A 19,802-nucleotide genomic window follows, 5' to 3' on the forward strand; every position below is an offset into this window, starting at 1 on the left:
AGGGGCGGATCCAGAGTCTGGGGAAGGGCACTGCCAGAAAATAAGGTGTTGCTTACAGAACACATTTGTATTAAAATATATGTAGCACCCACATCCCCGAAAGAGCGGCTGGTTTGATTTGGGCCTGCACTCTAGTAACAACACCCCACTAACTTGGCTCTCTATCCCCTTGACACAGCTATGGTGCAATACAATACAGTACAATGTAATACAATGCAAGGTACCTGTATTGTAACCTCAGGATCCACTGGCTCCACCTGCTGGGAGAAAACAGTACGCCACACAACTGGATGTTTAAACAGTGTATTTTACTGCAAAAATATTCAAAGAGGTGATTACAGTAATTGCGCTGTCATCCCAACATAGGACAACAGTACAATGGAATTCAATATAAACAATTTCAAACATATATACATATATATATATATATATATATATATATATATATATATATATATATATATATATATATATATACCCAGGAGATCCCCTTACGTTTTAATCTATGAGTGAGATCTCACTTAAAGTACTTGGGATGTCAGAGTAGGTAGGCCTCAATCCTACTCAGTGTCAGTTGCTCTGCTCCTCCTCCTTTGAACTATAAATCCCAGTGAGACCTGTGTATGAGTATAACTGTGTGAAAGTTAACAAACTGTGGGCCAAAACCCGCTCACCAACTGGATCGGAGCTCCATGTAGTAACTTTGGTCCGGTGACTGCAGCTTGCTTCTCCATCAGCTGGGCCCATCGCTCTGTTCCGCTCCCCTGAGTGAGTCAGGTCCTCCAATGCTCAAACGAGGGTCTCTGGATCTCTTCAATCTAGTCACTGTCTCTCTGGCACCGTCAGGTCATTCGCACAATCAAGTGAGGTTTGCGCTCCGTAAAGGCTGTGGGCTGCTGTCTCCGGGAGGGCCTCCCCACAGATCCTCACAGGCAGGCCATGCAATCCCAAGAGACTTAAAATGGCCGCTCAGAGTCCTTTTATGTCCTACCCAGCATGCACTGCTCGAGAAAGTGTTCATGGGTAGGTCATCAAGCCTCCTGGGTAAAGGGGTCAACCTTCTGATCAAAACAACAGTTACTTCCTGTATATGTCTTTTGTGCTTTCTTCAAAACAATAAACATTTACGTTCAGTATCAGCATTTGGCTGCTAGATGGCGCCAAATACTAACCCAAAGAAATGTCCATAGACTTGTGATTATAGCATGCAAACACACATTGATAAGCGAGGATGTCAGCGCTACACATATGTATTTAACATATCATACAGTCATAACCTTGTTTAAAACAGTGACACTGTTTTAAAGTGTTAGATGCATCCCATTTATTTGTATTCTGACACATGGCTGCCACGGACACAGCCGCTATGTCCCAATATGACATGCTGGTGTGACTCCCTGAAGGCACCCTGCAAGGATTCTGGGACCCACACACAACATATTGGGACATAATAGCTGTGTGTGTCAGTATAAATGGGATGCCAGCATAGTGATATGTGCAACACTTTATGGGACATTCCTTTCTGTCATTCCTTTTAGTATGTGCCACGCTTTTATCCATCCCCAAGTCGGTAAAAGATAGCCCACATGCCTGCAGCACGCCCCCTGTCTGAATGAGGCCTAAAGATGAATTTTACTGTCATTCTACATTCTATATCATCATCATCATCATCATGATAATCACACAATACAGGTGCTGTGGCTCATGATGATAATGATGATTGGTAATTGTAATACACAGCATGGAGGGGGGTAATGTACTCACTGATGCATTTGTGACCAATGCCAATTAACCCCTTTGTGCTGCATTAGTAGCAGTGTTTTTTTCAAACCCTTCATGCTGCAGCATAAAAGGGGTTAATTAACACTGATGGTGCCACTGCCACTAATGCAACTCAAAGGGGTTAATTGCCATTGGTCGCGAATGTGTGAGTACATTACCCCCCTCCATGCTGTGTATTACATTTACCATTCTAACTGAATTAACACCCCTCCCCTCCAAGTGTACAACTATATACGGGGTGTGCAGCTAGCTCAAAACTAAAATTCTTTATGCACTTCCTTCTTACATCCCCTCCGAGTGTTAACCACTTGAGCAGTTCACACAGCTAACACACTGTTGTGTTAAGGAGTTAAGGCAGTTACATAGTTGAATAGTAGGTGAGGTTGAAAAAAGACACAAGTCCATCAAGTCCAAACTATGTGTGTCATTATATGTCAGTATTACATTGTATATCCCTGTATGTTGTGGTGAATATGTCTTAAGCCACCTGGGAGCCGGGGAAACAGAAATAAAGTCCCCACAGCTGCATTTAGACAATGCCTCTGCCAAACGTAAATAGGTGGCGGAGGGAGAAAGCCTTGGAGTCAAAAATTTCAGGGGGCGGCAATTGCCCTGTTGCCCCCCCCCCCCCTTTCTGGATCCGCCCCTGTGCGTAGTTCCATTCATTGTCTCTTTCCCTAGCCTCTGTGTGCCTTGTGTGCTTTTGATGGCTTATCTTAGTTTGGGCTAAGGTTAGCCAATCAAGTTGGGTTAGGAAGGTGGTCTAGTCCGATCCTGTATCTGCCCGTGGGATGAAAAATGCGTCTTACATAAAACTTCTAGAAGAGGAAAACAGTAAAGCAAAAGCAGACATTTAGACATAATGATTCCTTGTTACCTTTATAATCTACAGGCTATAAACACTTGGTTATTTTTTTTCCTTTTATTGTATCATAAGTTACAGTCTAGCAAAACTTTGCTGGCATTGGACTCTAATTAGTTCAAAAATTGTCATCCCAGAAACAGAGTTAAGAACATTGCATTGCCACTCTGTACTGTCCTCACCATTAAATCCCAAGGGCTTACTGGTGTATATAAAATGATTACATTTACTGTAGCACTTAGATATTATACCATCAATATGCCACGACTCACAACACAGACATTGATATATTGTGTGCAATCACCTTTCTCAAATTGTATTTAAACATGCCACCATTGCTTGAAAATCTAGGATATACTTCTGGTTTTAATGCCAATTCAAGTCCTCAGGGGATATTATAATTAATATGTGTTCTTCCAATAAAATAATATATTTTGAAATTGTTTATAGCATTGACAGTATTCTGTAATCATTTTATGTTGTCTTGCAGATGGTGCTGTTTGCAGGAAAACTAAACACCATTGCTGCAATTGCCACCATTTTCTTCCTGCTGGTATATGCTGCAGTAGGACTTGCCTGCCTGGCACTGGAATGGGCATCTGCACCAAATTTCAGGTAATGGAAAAAGTCACTAGTTTTTATGCAAGCCATATTACTTGTATAGTGGTACTGGTCCACCATTTCTGCCTGTTTACAAAGAAACACTGCTTTTAGGGCCTAAGGGTTTAGTAAATATCAATATGAGTTACTGTTCTACAACATAAACGGAGTGATTTACTAAATAAATATTTGGTTAATTCCTCAAGATTAGCCTGCATTCACTTTAAGCATCATTTAGAAATGTTTAATTTCCATTGCGTGGGATTGGATGATTGAAGTACCGTACATACAGCTTCACTGAGCTAGAGCAGGAATAATAAAGTGCAACTACACTGCATTTGAGTACCACAAACGAAAAAAAAAAAAACACTATTTAGTTCATTTTTATTAGTCAAACTCAACCATCCATCCATTCTTTATTTTGTTGAGAAATCACTTTAAAAAACACCTCCTAGCATTTCTGGCAGTGGCCATCTTGAGTAAGGGCAGATGATCCATGTAGCATTTACTTCCTGGAATCAATCTGCCCTTAGCTCAGGCACATGAACAGGAGATTGTGCACACTGAGACAACCCCACCTCCCCTCCTGAAGATTCCTGGGATGTATGTCATTATTTTCCTGGGCCTGGAAACAAGGACGTAACATGTAAAAAAAGAAAAAAAAGTAAATATGATATAATTTCCTAATCATAGGAAATCATATCAAAATCATGCTAGCATTGCAGCATAAGCATTAAAATATTCAATGTTGATTGAGAGAGTGCAGTTCCACATTAAGAACGTGCATAGGCTTAAATTGAAGCTCTTTGGTATTTTTAGGTTATACACTATTTTCTCATTTTTACTTACTGTTCTTTACCCTAGTTGTTGGATTCTTTTTCAATATTTTTGATAGTGATACTGTCAATAACACTTTTTGTCCACCATAGTGTATCTATGTAGGAGCAGTGTTACACCTTAGTACATGACTACAGAACGCCTTCTCCATTATATGTGTTTTATAGTCCACAGAGATAGCTGGGGAAAATGTAACTGGTAAGCGTGCAGGGCAGAGCACAGGATATTGTAAGCTTGCAAGAGTTCTGACAAGATCAACAGGTATAGTTTTGCAAGTACTGAGCAGATAAAACAAAACACCTTAAATAGTATATTTACCAGATCAAAAGGGAGCAAATAGGAAAAGTCCATACATACACTTTAGGTAAATATTTGTAAATTCTCCCTATAGTAGTTATCTGTGGGCATATTGGAATGTGATTACTATTGCTGCTAAAAAGATAAGTAAACCCAAAAACAAAAATGGAAACAAATTCACCTTACTAGTCCTTAAATGTGGTGGCTGCAATGTTTTCTTTTCTCTGGCTAAGAACATTTTTAGCAAGCTAAACAAAATGGACAAGGACCTCATTTTATAATTTTTAGAGTAAGGAACATAGGATTGTGCACCTCTAAGCTCAGAACACACACACCTTTCTCTAAAGCCTCAACTTCACAGGACAGGGAATAAATGAGAAGTGCCCTGTGCTGAGCGGGTTCCTGTTCATTCACAAACTGAAGTATAGTAAACACAGTTTACTATGCTTCAGTAATGATTGAACACAGTGGGGTTGATTTACTAAAGGTAAATAGCCTGTGCACTTTGCAAAATGCAATTGCCCTCTGCAAGTGCAGTTGCTCCAGAGCTTCATAAATGAGGTAAAGGCTTTACTTTGCAAAGAATACCAAATCACATGCAGGGAAAACAAAACAAAAAAAACAGCATTTTTGCTTGTACATGATTGGATGATAGAAGTCAGCAGAGCTTCTGCTCATTTACTAAGCTCTGGAGCAACTGCAGTCTTTTTGCCTTTAGTAAATGAACCCCAGTTAGTGAGTGTGTTCACTGTGTTCATTAAAAAAAGGAAGGGGTTGGCAAATTACATATTGCTTAGCTCCTTCCCTCACTCTCTATCCTTAACTGCTTCAGCCCCCGGAAGATTTTACCCCCTTCCTGACCAGAGAAATTTTTGCGATTCGGCATTGTGTCACTTTAACTGGCAATTGTGTGGTCGACGTTGCACCCAAACATTGACATCCTTTTTCCCCACAAATAGAGCTTTCTTTTGATGGTATTTGATCACCTCTGCGGTTTTTATTTTTTTGTGCTGTAAACAAAAAACGTAAATTTTTAAGTTGTTTTTACTTTTTGCTATAATAAATATCCCCCAAAAATATATATAAAAAAACATTTTTTTTCCTCAGTTTAGGCCAATACATATTCTTCAACATATTTTTGGTAAAAAAAAGATCACAATAAGCGTATGTTGATTGGTTTGTGCAAAAGTTATAGCATCTACAAAATAGAGCATTTTATTAATTTTTTTACTAGTAATGGCGGCGATCTGTGATTTTTATCGGGACTGCGACATTATGGCAGACACGTCGGAGAATTTTGACACATTTTTGGGACCATTGTCATTTTTTACATCGATCAGTGCTATAAAAATGCATTGGTTACTGTAAAAATGTCACTAGCAGTGAAGGGGTTAACCACTAGGGGGCGATCAATGGGTTAATGTGTTCCCTACTGTGTGTTCTAACTGAAGGGGGGGGGATTGTGTAGGGGAGATGACAGATCGCTGTTCATACTCTTTATGAACAGACGATCTGTCTGTTCTCCCCTCAGAGAACTGGGATCTTCTGTGTGTTTACACAGACAGATCCCGGTTCTCCATGTGCCCCGAGCGATCGCGGGAGCCCGACGGTGATCGCGCCCGCCGGGCACTCGCATCGCCTCCGCGGGCAAGTGGGGGGCGTGCGCGTCTGCCCCTAGTGGCCAAATATAAAAGTGAGGTAACATGACAGCGATTTGCGCAGCCGAGCCATGTTACCGCAGTTGTCACGGCGGCTGGAAGGCAAGCGGTTAAACATCCCCCGCAGCAGCCGGAGGGAGAGGAGAGGAGGGAAGCCAACAGCAATGCAATGGGGGGGTGCACAACATTGAGGGGGGGGGGCCCTAGACAGTAGGGGTAATCGGCATACCTGGCACACCCCCTATGGTGAGGAGAACATGGAAGGGAATTGTACAGAGCAAATAACAAAATGTATTTCCAACTTGCCAACTAGCCAGCAAAACGAATTGGACTGTTTAACAGTTTGCATTAAAAAGAGGTTTCGGTTTCACAACCTTTGCAAAATATTTGTGGCCTTCTCAAGCCACCTCTTTGTCGTGTGATCCTCACAGGTTTTGCCATAAAAAAAAGCTGGATATGTTTGGAGTTTTTTTGGAGAATACGAATATTTTTAAGTATCACTTTAAGCTAATATGACCCACCCTCCAGAAGATCAGAAAGCAGCAAAAAAAAAAAGTATTTACCGCAGACTTATTCAATTCTTGCTTTAATGGAAAGGGGATGATTTCTTTGATTCTGGCCAGATATGTTAATTAAGCAATTGCAAAGCCAAAAACAGAATAATGTGGTTATAGAAGAAGTGGAGCTTACAGTCTGGTATAATTAGTGTCATGTATTTAAAGTAAAGACATTGATCTCTGATGCCAGCACATGCGCCAATATTCCAGAAATATAGTGGCAGAGAAATTGCACTTGTGCTTTATAAATACTGTGGTTTGAGAAGTGACATTTCACTGGATGGCACTTCGCATTTCATTAGGCGCAGTAAAAGAATGTATGTGGATCACATAATTACAAGGTTTAGAAATGGTGTGCAGTGATAAGGCTCCTCCAAAAGCAGTGATAAACCAACAACATACAGTATGTCACCCTTTTATTTAAAAAAAATGAAATAAAAATAAAACGCCCTTAGTGATAATGTCCAGGTAACTGTAATGCTGTCACACATGGCCAATTTAAGATGAACACATAATACAAAAAAGTAGAAGTTTTATCTAAACATTTAGTAGATCCAGTATAACAGACGGCTAGCTAAAGTAATATTGAGAACTTGACTTTTTCTGTCACTTTGACACAATCCTCAGGCTGGTAAAGTGCTATACTCTTCCAGAGCCTGCTGCTTTACTGGTATATAGCATATGCTGAATGTGGTTCTTCCCGCTGGATCATAGGTCCTGTCGTGACACCATTGCAAGCCATTTGCGTACAAACCATTTTGCGGTGGGGGTAACACCTCTTCTGGCAGTCCTTTGGGTGCCACCTGTAGCAAGCTAGTGCTAATGAGGCATCTGCTCATGCTTTATCCCATTGGGTCCCGACCCAGCCTGTGTGTGTCTATAGACATGCATAGCACCAGTAAAGCACAGCCCTGTTCCCTCTTTGCTGGAGTTTGACTAACGGCACTGGAAGCCTATGGTTTTGCTGCCCTCAGTTTCTCCCGTGAAAGCATGAAGTGATGAGAGCCATGCTGGAACTGGAGACAGAGCTGGTGCAGTGAGTGTGACATACTGTAGAGCATGGGTGCTCAACCTGTGGCCCTCCAGCTGTTGCAGAACTACAAGTCCCATGAGACATTGCAAGACTGACAGTTACAAACATGACTCCCACAGGCAGAGGAATGATGGGACTTGTAGTTCCACAAATAGCTGGAGGGCCACAGGTTGAGCACCTATGCTGTAGAGCTAGGTAAGTGCTTGGGGATGGAAGACAGTAGGACAGATAGAGGGACATTGTTTACCTTAACGCAGAGAATGCATTAAGGCACATATGTCGAACACAAGGCCTGCGGGCTGAATCTGGCCCGCCAAGCCTTGTCATGTGGCCCTCGCACCCAGTTTTGCAGCTGGAATGTAGCGGAACTCCATTTCGCTACATCTGGCTCTCACTCTCCACTCCCGTTCCCCACTGTTACTTGTAAACACAGAAGCCTTCTGTGTTTCCATGGGCAGCTTTGCTCTCAGCGGCTCCTGAAAATTACAGATCCCTGCACACATGCACGGTGGGGCACGGCGGGGACAGAGCTCCAGAATCTGAGAGAAAGAACAATCTCCCTGCAAAGCAAGGCACAGCTGCCTGCACAGAGGAGGTACTACAGCCAGACAAGAGAGAGAGAGATGCGAGGAAGCTTTGTTTTGGGTTTGGGTTGCAAACTGTGCATAGCACACCTGAAGTCTGCACTCTGTATGTAGCACACCCCTAAACCCTGCACTCTGTAAGTAATGTACCTCTGAACCCTGAACTCTGTATGTAGCACACCTCTTAATCCTGAACTCTGTGCATAACTCATCTTTGAACCCATGCACTCCTGGACCCTGACTCTGTATGTAGCACACCTCTTAACCACTTCAGCCCCGGACCATTTTGCTGGCCAAAGACCAGACCACTTTTTGCGATTCGGCACTGCGTCGCTTTAACTGACAATTGGCCGGTCATGCGACGTGGCTCCCAAACAAAATTGACGTCCCTTTTTTCCCACAAATAGAGCTTTCTTTTGGTGGTATTTGATCACCCCTGCGGTTTTATTTTTTGCGCTATAAACAAAAATAGAGCGACAATTTTGAAAAAAACGCATTATTTTTTACTTTTGTTATAATAAATATCCCCCAAAAATATATAAAAAAAACATTTTTTTCCCCCTCAGTTTAGGCCGATACGTATTCTTCTCCATATTTTTGGTAAAAAAAACCTCAATAAGCGATTATTGATTAGTTTGCGCAAAAGTTATAGCGTTTACAAAATAGGGGATAGTTTTATGGCATTTTTATTAATAATTATTTTTTTACTAGTAATGGCGGCGATCAGAGATTTTTATTGTGACTGCGACATTATGGCGGACACATTGGACATTTTTGACACATTTTTGGGACCATTGTCATTTATACAGCAATCACTCCTATACAAATGCAGTGATTCCTGTGTAAATGACACTGGCAGTGAAGGGGTTAACCAGTGGGTGGCAGTGTAGGGGTTAAGTGTTCATAGGGGTGTGTTACTAACTGTGGGGGGCTGGACTTTCTTTTAGTGAACACTGATCTCTGCTCCAATCACATGGAGCAGAGATCAGCATCACTTGTTGCTAGGCAGAACGGGTAGATGCTGTTTACAACGGCATCTCCCAGTTCAGGCGCCCCGTGAGACGATCGCGGGTATGCCCGCGATGATCGAGTCCGCGGGACCTGCGACTGGACTCATGGGGGTCCCGACCGGCGGGTGATGGCAGGGCGGCATTTACCTGTACGCCAATATGCCTGCCCTTGCCATTCTGCCGACGTGCATTGGCGTGCGCCGGTCGGGAAGTGGTTAATCCTGAACTCTGTGCATAACGCGTCTTTGAACCCTGCATTCTGTACTTAATGCACTCCTGGACCATGCACTCTGTATGTAGCACATTTCTGAACTTTTCACTCTGTATGTAGTGCACTCCAGATACAATACATTTAGGTTTTAGTACCACTTTAAGGTGTAAAGTTGTGTTCATTTTAAATCGCTAATGGTATGCTACCCCACTGCTTATAGATGTTGTCAGCTTTAGATGTATCCATAACCGTTACATTACATGTGCTGCGTGATATATACAGTAAATTTGCTTGTTCATGATAGGAGTTATTCAGCATCAACTACAAAAAGCTATTTTTCTGAGCCCTTGGTATGTAGCTGCTGTGCAAGAATTAATGTGGTATAATGTGGAAAAATACAGATTTTATCCCAGGGTGCAGAGTTCTATCTTGCTCTTATCTTTCATCCAGACACAATCATAGTACAATGTTATAAATCTAATAACAGATCTGAATGTCTGATAGGAAATGGCTCTCCCTCCTGTCTGCCCCCACTAAGTTCTGGCAGTAACTCCCTTCTCTGAGTGTGCAATTTCTTTTCTTCTTTTGCATTTGCCCTTCAAACAACATCTACATACATATACTCCTCCCCTGACAGCAAGTGCTGAAATTGATACTTACACTAAATTTATGAAACTTTTCCCAACTTGCCACTGATTTCCCTGGCAGTCTGCCAGCAATCCCTTTCCTTCCATTAGTGGTAATTAACTAACAAGAGAGGGACGGAGCAGCACAAGGCAGGCAGCTGTAGTCAAAGACTTAGAGGAGCAGCATAGACTCACATTCTTTCCCGTGAATTTGTTCCTTATAGGCAAAAAAGAGACTTGTAATGTTTTCAATAATCAGAACCATGATTAAAGTGTATGTAAAAGCCACATTGTTTTGAGTTTTGGGTTTCCTTTTGCTAAAGTAGAAGAAAATCTCCTCCGCAGGACACAGACAAAAAAATAACCTCATACTTCAATATTACCAAAAGTTTCTGTGCAGTTATAATGGCTCAAAAAACTGGAATTTGTGGTGCATGCAACATTACCTAAGCAGATAAACCTATATTAGATCTCTCTGCATCGCCCACACCTGTTTCTATTTTAGAGTGCTATAGAAACTGACGCTGGGTCTGCTGCAAATTACCTATGGGAATGAGGCAGTTGTCAATACAGAAAACTGCCACCAACACCTGCCTCGTCGGACCTGGCATAAGGACTGTGAAGCAGAGTCTGTACCACCTTCCTCCTCCCTCCTGATCTCAGCTGAGTGGGGGGGGGGGGGGGGGGGGATAGGCAGAGGATTCTGAAACATGTAGCTCGGTCAGACACACAGGATAGAACAGAGAACCCATCAATCCCAATTAACAAAGGGGCTTGGCACCCTTTTTGTTAAAGTGATTGTAAATTGTATTTTTTTTAATAACAGGTTTATACTTTCTCTGCAACGAAAAAATTGCACATAGCGGGCCCCAAACCTACTCTTCTTGGGTGCCCCACTGGCACTCCTAGCTCCTCCTCTCTCTAGAGAGTGCCCATGTTTAGGTTTTATAACTACTTGGAGCAGGATCTACTCTCGTTCCTAAGTTTAGAAGGGTGGTGCAAGTATTATGCATGCATCGCTCTTTGTTGCTTCGCCTTATAATGTTTTTTTTAACTCTTTCCTACTCTAAAACAAAAAATAGCTTAGTTTTTACATACAGTTTGGAGTTGTTGAGGATTGAAGGAATCTATTAGCATTTTTCAAAAGGTACACCTTTTTGGATGTAGGGGATAAAGTAAAATGTAAGCTACCTGACCGTATAATGCAGCAAACCAAAAACCTCTGAAGAAGTCCCCAGTGTTAGGGTTTGAAACACGTCAGGCACTGTCTATGCACAGATGCATGAAATATGTCAAGTGTTATAGACAAGTTTGGGTTTGCATTTTGTGTGCGAATTTTAATAGTCCTTATTACCAGAGCACATATGCTAATTGTTATGTTTACATTATATACGTTTGCAATTAAAAATCTTTTATCATACATTGTTTGTTAATTATCAAATATTGCTGCCTAAAAACCCCATTGGGGGAACCTTCCCATCTTCCCATATTGGACCATATCATGTTTACCCATAGTTCGCGGATCAAGGGTTGTGCTCCTTTATGCACATTGGGGGTTATTTCTGAAAGGCAAATCCACTTTTGTACTACAAGTGCAAAGTGCACTTGAAATTGCACTGAAAGTGCACTTGGAAGTGCAGTGACTGTAAATCTGAGGGGTAGATCTGAAATGAAGGGAAGCTCTGCTGATTTTATCATCCAATCATGTACAAGCTAAAATGTTTTTTTTATTTTTCCTTGCATGTCCCCCTCAGATCTTTACTTTCAAGTGCAATTTCAGTGCAATTCCAAGTGCAGCTTGTAGTGCAAAGTGGATTTGCCTTTCATAAATAACCCCCAATGTGTGCTAATATGTACTGGTGTTGTATAGAAGTATATTTTAAATCACAATGGAAGGTTGTATCAATTCAAATTCAGGACTCCATGTTAATCCATTCACTCTCTCTTTTTAAATGAACTAATTCATCCTTGCTATTAAAAAATACTGCAGGAAAAAAAATTTGCACGCAAATTTACATACATTTTAGGTTTTTCGATGTAGAATTTATAAGGAGGTTGGAGCTTAAAAAAGTACATTTTAAGACTCCGAACACGACTAAGATGTAAAATTTTAAATTCCATCATTGTAAATCTATCACTTGAGATGGCAAGTGACATTTTCTCCCAAGGAACTGTATAACTGAACAAAAAACCTCTTTTTACGCTGCACAAATGTGCATAGCATAGCAGCTCAGGGACTGTCTTTATTATCTTTCCTTTTTTTTTTTTTTTTCCATAAAGATTTTATTGAGGATTGCAAAAATTAACAGGAATATCTTTCCTTTTTTAAGGCCAGTTGAACACTGAGGCAGTTTTCAGGCATTTTAGCGCTAGAAATATCCTCTAAATTACGCCTGAAAAACGCCTCCCATTCATTTCAATGTGACTTTTCACACTGGGGCGGTGCGCTTGCGGGATGTTAGCCAAAGTCCTGCAAGCAGCATCTCTGGGGCGGGTTGGAAGTGCTGTATACAGCGCTCCCAAAATGCTCTGCCATTGAATTGAATGGGCAGCGATTCCAAAGCACCTGAAAAGCGATTCGGAAGTGCCGCAACACAGCGCTTTTAACCCCTTCTTCGGTCACTGCAAAAACAAGCGGCGCTTTAGCGCTAACGGCTGGGCGCTGCAGTGTGAAAGTAGCCTAATAAATATTTGCTGCATTTTGCATACTCTAAATGTTCACGCATATCTTCCAGTGCACGATTATTTTCATGGTTTTACTTGTCCAGTTGATCCTATACAATAGTATTTAACCTTTGCCACTGGTCATCATCTTTATAATGTTTGGTACATACAGTATGGTTACGTACAATAAATAAAATGCCTATACACCGGTCTCATGTAAAACAAATTTGCAGTGTTGTCAAGAAGATTCTCTTTTTAAATCCCACCTCCAGGATTACACTAAATCTGCCATACCGGTTCAGCAGGAAGATGGGAGTTCCGCATCAACACTGTCTGTGTTGTTGGGGGGATCAAGTGAATTTCTTTCCTGCAACCTGTGTTTGCAGAAAATAATTTTTCACTGTGTATATTCCCACACACTTCCTTTCTCCACCTATCACAAAGACTGGATTCCTACTTTTTTTCCCTCTTAGGCTACTTTGTGGCATTGCACCTGCAGAGGGGGTCGTTCTAGGTCTCAAGTTGGCTGGGGAGCAATGCAAGAGACTAGTGGCTGTGAAGATGGAGGGGGCACTGCAGGGGGCTGTGTGCAGAGACTCCCATGCACTTACTTTTCAGACATCATCTTAGAATAGGTACCGTGTGGGAAGTGAGACTTTCCTTCTTCCTTTTTTCAGTCATGTGATCAATCATATAATAGAGCAGGGAGGAAAAACAGCACTTCTTTCCCTGGCAGGTGCCTATTCTATGGAAGGTCTGTATTCTGCTGTGATCTCCATCAAGGGAGGCATTGATTTCCAGCCTCTTCTCATGATACCCACTCAAGCAGTGACTGATGCTAGAACGCATGGTTGTTTCTGGTCATTTATTGAGAGTCACTCACTGATGTATTAATCTATTGTCTGCTCTTTCCGCTTAATTTGTGCATATACCATACAGTTTGAAAACACTGTGGTGGGTATTCCTGTAACGGGATGCTATTTGCCATTGAGATCAAATGTTGAGCTGTTTACAATTTGCAGTCCAGTATATGATTTTGTTTTCTCTACGGGTCACCTTTATAGTTGCTTCTAGCCCATATATCATTCAGTTTTCTTGTCATGATTATATATTCATATTAAAAGGAAACTATCATTGTTTGGGGTCAGTTTAACTTAAAGTGGAACTTCATTGAAAAGTTCCATTCTAAACCTACTCTTAAGCCCTGTACACACGATCAGACTTTCCGCCTGGAAATGTTGGCTGTCAGGCTGTTGGTGGAAAATCCGACCATGTGTATGCTTCATCGGACTTTCCGCCAACAAATGTTGGCTAGCATGTCTTCAAATTTTTCTCCAACAAATGTGTGTTGTTGAATTTTCCGATCGTGTGTACACAAGTCCATCGGACAAAAGTCCAAAGTACAAACACGCATGCTCGGAAGTAGAAGCGGACTGTCTTGTAATCTAGTGTCTGTAATGGAAAATTAACATTCATGACGTGGCAAATTATGAAATCTCCAAATGCAGCACACATTTCTCTTCTTCTTTAATGGGATAATAATGAAGCTGCTTTGCTGGTGATACTGATAGAGTTATTGCAAACTCACTAAAACACATAGCCAAGTATTATTCTACACAATTTTTTCATTGTGCAATAAAAAAATAGACAAGCTATCTGCCAATAGAACTTAACCAAAAAGTGCATTCTATGCATCCAAAAATATAGAAAATATAACAAATCAAATCATTATTCAACCAAATAAATAATGTCAAAACAATAACTCCAAGGCCAATAATAAATAACATGTTATCTCCTCTGATTCCGCAACATGTCTGGTTGACGAGCGGCTGTTCAGAAACAGACTTAAAAGCACGAAAAGAAAAGAGCAAATCAACACTCACCAAACTTCTACAAACACGAAATTAGCAGAAGGAGTCCAAAGGGTGGCGCTAAAGAGCTGAAAAACCACGTAGTACGTCAAGTATGTCACTACGTTGGTAATTGTTGGCCAACATTTGTGTGACCATGTGTATGCAAGACAAGTTTGAGCCAACGCCCTTTGGACAAAATTTCACGGTTTTGTTGTGGGAAAGTCTGATTGTGTGTATGAGGCATAAGCTATATTCTATACCTAATCTATCTAACCCTGTAAAGAAATAAATCACCATGCTTACCTTTTCTGAAGCCAATCTGGTCCAGTCTCCAGCGGCAGCTGCTGTGTACATAGAGAAAGAAGACAGTGGCTGTGAAATGCCAGGGAAATTATGTCACCCTAAGCCCTTGTACACACGGTTGGACATTCAGATGGAAAATGTCCGATTGGACCGTGTTGTTGGATAATCCGACTGTGTGTGGGCTCCATCGGAATGTTTCCGCCAGAATATCCGACGGACAACGTTTTAGAGCCGGGCTATAAAACTTTCCGACAACATGATCCGATCGGACTTTGTCCAATTGTGTGTAGAGAATTCTGATCGGACAAAGTGCCACGCATGCTCAGATCAAATTCCTAGACCAAAGCTATTGGCTACTAGCCTGAACGTAGTCCCGTCGTAACGAAATAACGTCATCACGTTACGTACAATCGGATTTTCCGCCAACTTTGTCTGACCATGTGTATGCAACACAAGTTTTGGATAAAATCCGTCGGACAAAATCAGACGGATTTTGTTGTCGGAATGTCCGACCGTGTGTACAAGGGCATAGAGTTACTATGGGGTTTCCGTTGTCGACTGCCGCTCCTGCACATGCCTATACATGTATAGTGATATTTTCTTTACAGGGCTAGATAGATTAGGTTTATAATGTGGCTGAGAGTAGGTTTAGCACTAAGTTTTGGCTGAACTCCGTTTAAAATTTTTTTATTATATATTTACTTGTTATGTTATACATATGTTTCACTATGTACCTATTTTTTGCAAGTAAACATTAAATATATAGAGATAGAACAACAAAACTCCGCTCACCAGCAAGAAAAATATATTAATAAAGGAACCCACTGCTAGCCTAATGTCCCGGTAAATCAAAGACCTCTCGTGTATTCAACAAATATAAGGTAGCGCTGAATTCAAAAGTGCATAATACAATAATAATGTGCAAAAATGTGCAATGTGCAAAAACAAAATAAAAATATAACGTACAATCTACAATTCATATTGTATCAAACAAGCATCGGCCCGGCAACTTATGCAGAGATGGCTAGTCAAGCGTGCTGACGTCCGTGGTGTAGGCTATTTTATAACGATTTTGTAAGTGCAATACTGGATTTAAATAAATAATATCTGTGGCAGTTTTACACCATCTTTTTGTATATGTCGCTTTCTGGGTGAGGAGAGATTCTGAGCTGCTTTTGGAGCTTGTGAAGCAGACCACTGACCGCTTCTGTGAGAAGCACTTGCAATTGATCTCATGATCAATATGACCATTTGTATCTAAATGGACATGGTGTTCTTGTAAGCAGCTTAAGATCTCTTTCCAGCGTACATGGTAGAAACATACAGAAGCCCCTTTGGTTTCCAGCTTGGGATACATGCTCTGCTTTCTTCTTACCTGGACTTTTATTACTGTTCACCTTTTGAATGTGTGCGTGTGTTTTGTATATGTGTGTGTGTATGTGTATATATATATATGTGTATATATATATATATATATATATATATGTATATATATATATATATATATATATATATATATATACACACACACAGTATCTCACAAAAGTGAGTACACCCCTCACAAATATATTTTATTATATATTTTCATGTGCCAACACTGAAGAAATTATACTTTGCTACAATGTAAAGTAGTGAGTGTACAGCTTGTATAACAGTGTAAATTTGCTGCCCCCTCAAAATGACTCAACACACAGTCATTAATGACTAAACCGCTGGCAACAAAAGTGAGTACACCCTAAGTGAAAATGTCCAAATTGGGCCCAAATTGTCAATATTTAATGTGGCCACCATTATTTTCCAGCACTGCCTTAACCCTCTTAGGCCTGGAGTTCACCAGAGCTTCACAGGTTGCCCCTGAAGTCCTCTTCCATTCCTCAATGACGACATCACAGAGCTGGTGGATGTTAGAGACCTTGCGTTCCTCCACCTTCCGTTTGAAGATGCCCACAGATGCTCAATAGGGTTTAGGTCTGGAGACATGCTTGGCCAGTCCATCACCTTTACCCTCAGCTTCTTTAGCAAGGCAGTGGTCATCTTGGAGGTGTGTTTGGGGACATTATCATGTTGGAATACTACCCTGTAACCCAGTCTCTGAAGGGGGGGATCATGCTCTGCTTCAGTATGTTGCAGTACATGTTGGCATTCATGGTTCCCTTAATGAATTGCAGCTCCCCAGTGCTGGCAGCACTCATGAAGCCCAAGACCATGACACTCTCACCACCATGCTTGACCGTAGGCAAGACACACTTGCCTTTGTACTCCTCACCTGGTTGCCACCACACACGCTTAACACCATCTGAACCAAATAAGTTTATCTTGGTCTCATCAGACCACAGGACATGGTTCCAGTAATCCACTTGTTTTCAGCAAACTGTTTGCGTGCTTTCTTGTGCATCATCTTTAGAAGAGGCTTCCTTCTGGGATGACAACAATGCCGACCAATTCGATGCAGTGTGCGGCGTATGGTCTGAGCACTGACAGGCTGACCCCCCCCACCCCTTCAACCTCTGCAGCAATGCCGGCAGCACTCATACGTCTATTACCCAAAGACAACCTCTGGATTTGACGCTGAGCATGTGCACTCAACTTTGGTCGACCATGGAGCGGCCTGTTCTGAGTGGAACCTGTCCTGTTAAACTGCTGTATTTTCTTGGCTACCATGCTTCAGCTCAGTTTCAGGGTCTTGCCAATCTTTTATGTAGAGCAACAATTCTTTTTTTCAGATCCTCAGAGAGTCATTTGCCATGGGGTGCCATGTTGAACTTCCAGTGACCAGTATGAGAGCGATGACACCAAATTTAACACACTGCTCCCCATTCACACCTGAGATCTTGTAACACTAACGAGTCACATGACAGCGGGGAGGGAAAATGGCTAATTTGGACATTTTCACTTAGGGGTGTATTCACTTTTGTTGCCAGCGGTTTAGACATTGATGGCTGTGTTTTGAGTTATTTTGAGGGGACAGTAAATGAACACTGTTATACTGTACAAGCTGTACACTCACTACTTTACATTGTAGCAAAGTGTCATTTCTTCAGTGTTGTCACATGAAAAGATAAAATAAAATATTTACAAAAATGTATGGGGTGTACTCACTTTTGTGAGATACTGTATATGTATGTATGTATGTAGTAGCACTTATACTTTGAACATATGGTATGTGGTATATGCACATTTTATCTATGTCTATTTCCTACATGGATGAACTGTACGTTTGATGTGCCAGTTTATGCACAAATTGCACTTTGTCTATTCCTTCCTTATATGAATTGTAGATTGTATGTTATATTTTTATTTTGTTTTTGCATTTTTGCACATTGCACATTATTATTGGATTATGCATTTTTAAATTCAGCGCTACCTTCTATTTGTTGAAAACATTAAATATGTGACAAGGAGTTCCCAGGGCACTATGGGTTATATAAGAAGACAGCACAGCAAATATGTTTTCACCGCAGCTTTCATTGTCTAGTTGAAACCTCCAAATTAGTTATCTGAGAGAGGATGAGTCGCTGCTGATTCATACTATAAAGAATTGTTTTTGTTCATTGAGGGACATAGGATTTTGAGATATTTGAGTTGTACTGCTGCCTATAGGAGGATTTTGATACTGACAGCTGGTATAACCCTTTCCATTTCCAGCATATTTTCCAGAGAGTATGGACATCTTTTCTCTACTGAGAAACATTTGACTGTTGTACAAGCTCATTTTTATTTTTTCATTCAATCTTATGGTCTTAAGGATTGTGTTTCACCTTTTAGTATCACAATGTACTCTCCTAGATCTGTCCGCGTTTCCTGTGTTTTTTTGCCTAAAATCAACTGTCAAGCTTTGCAAGGCTGCCACCTGATCTTTGTTCCCATGTTCCTTAGCAGGTGACTATTTAGGCCTCATCTGATGCCAGCTCCAGGAGTAAAGTCCTTCAGGTGGCTCTTTGAGCTGCAGGCAGTTCCCCTTTTCGTTTATAGGTGGACCTGTTAGCATGTTTTTGTCCTGTTTCTCACACCTCACAGTTGGACAGCTGTTGGCTGTGTCCCAAAATGAACAAAAAAGGTAGAAATTATTTTTGTATTCACTATAAAAATACTTTTCTTGGACTTCATTAAGGGAAACAGGTCCCGCCACTCTGTTTTTGGTCTTACTGTCAGCACTGCTTTGTTACAAAATTGAAGCACATTGGGAGTGGTTTTACCAGGCTTGTCATTGTTTTTTTCCTCCTGTGGGTAGCAGTATACCCAAATGTCTCTGGATCTTGTGTCCCTCAATGAACTTGAAGACGAGGATTTTAAATTGAGTGCAAGATTGCTGGGTGGGGGGGGGGTTTCTTCGTTTTTTTTCTTAGTTCTGACCATAATAATCAAACAAAATTCTTACAAAACCACTATACATTCCCGCAAAAAAATTAAAATAAATGCTCATCATATATACTTCTGTTCATGTTACTTGTAATTACAAATTGAGATGGTATAGGAGCAGATCACCAAGTCTAGATGAGAGCTGTCACTTTAGACATTATGAATGATGAGAAAAGTTATGTTTAAAAATGTATGTAATATGTCATATTACAGGAGATGAATATATTTTGTGTAGGGTTCAAGAGAATTCCATTGTTATTCAGCTGTGAGCAATGTTCTGCTAATCATCTTCAGCAGTGATGGATATTGCTGCCAGTGACCAGAGTATCGTTATACAATTCCGTCAGTGTAGGATTTGAATGAAAGACGCGCAGATCACCTTATATTTTTTAGCTGCTTGGGATTATGGGTGGCCATTCTGTCTGTACAGAGGTTAATGCAAGAAGCTCAGGCATCAGACATGCAGCTTTATAAAATTGGTTTGAACAAATTAGATAATGTATAGATTCCTATTGATCCTTGTGCTAGCCTTGAAACAATGAGGCATCAGTACCATAACAATATTA

At 41.0% G+C, this 19,802-nt stretch overlaps 1 protein-coding gene across 2 annotated transcripts in view; it reads left to right on the forward strand.

Annotated features, from left to right (window-relative positions):
- The window catches only part of LOC143988229 (solute carrier family 12 member 9-like), a 325,643-nt gene that overhangs the window by 218,200 nt on the left and 87,641 nt on the right, over window positions 1-19,802 (forward strand). For both annotated transcript variants that reach the window (XR_013276794.1, XM_077487641.1), the window contains exon 9: window positions 3,135-3,259. Coding sequence is in view for 1 of the 2 variants with exons in the window: in XM_077487641.1 (XP_077343767.1) it covers window positions 3,135-3,259 (125 nt within the window). In the remaining variant the exon portion in view is untranslated. The remainder of the gene's footprint in view (window positions 1-3,134; window positions 3,260-19,802) is intronic.

This window comes from Lithobates pipiens, unplaced genomic scaffold (genome assembly GCF_037356315.1).
Source record: "Lithobates pipiens isolate NorthernLeopardFrog02 unplaced genomic scaffold, aLitPip1_a1.2 Scaffold_18, whole genome shotgun sequence".
In the NCBI taxonomy this organism is placed as follows: Eukaryota; Metazoa; Chordata; class Amphibia; order Anura; family Ranidae; genus Lithobates; species Lithobates pipiens.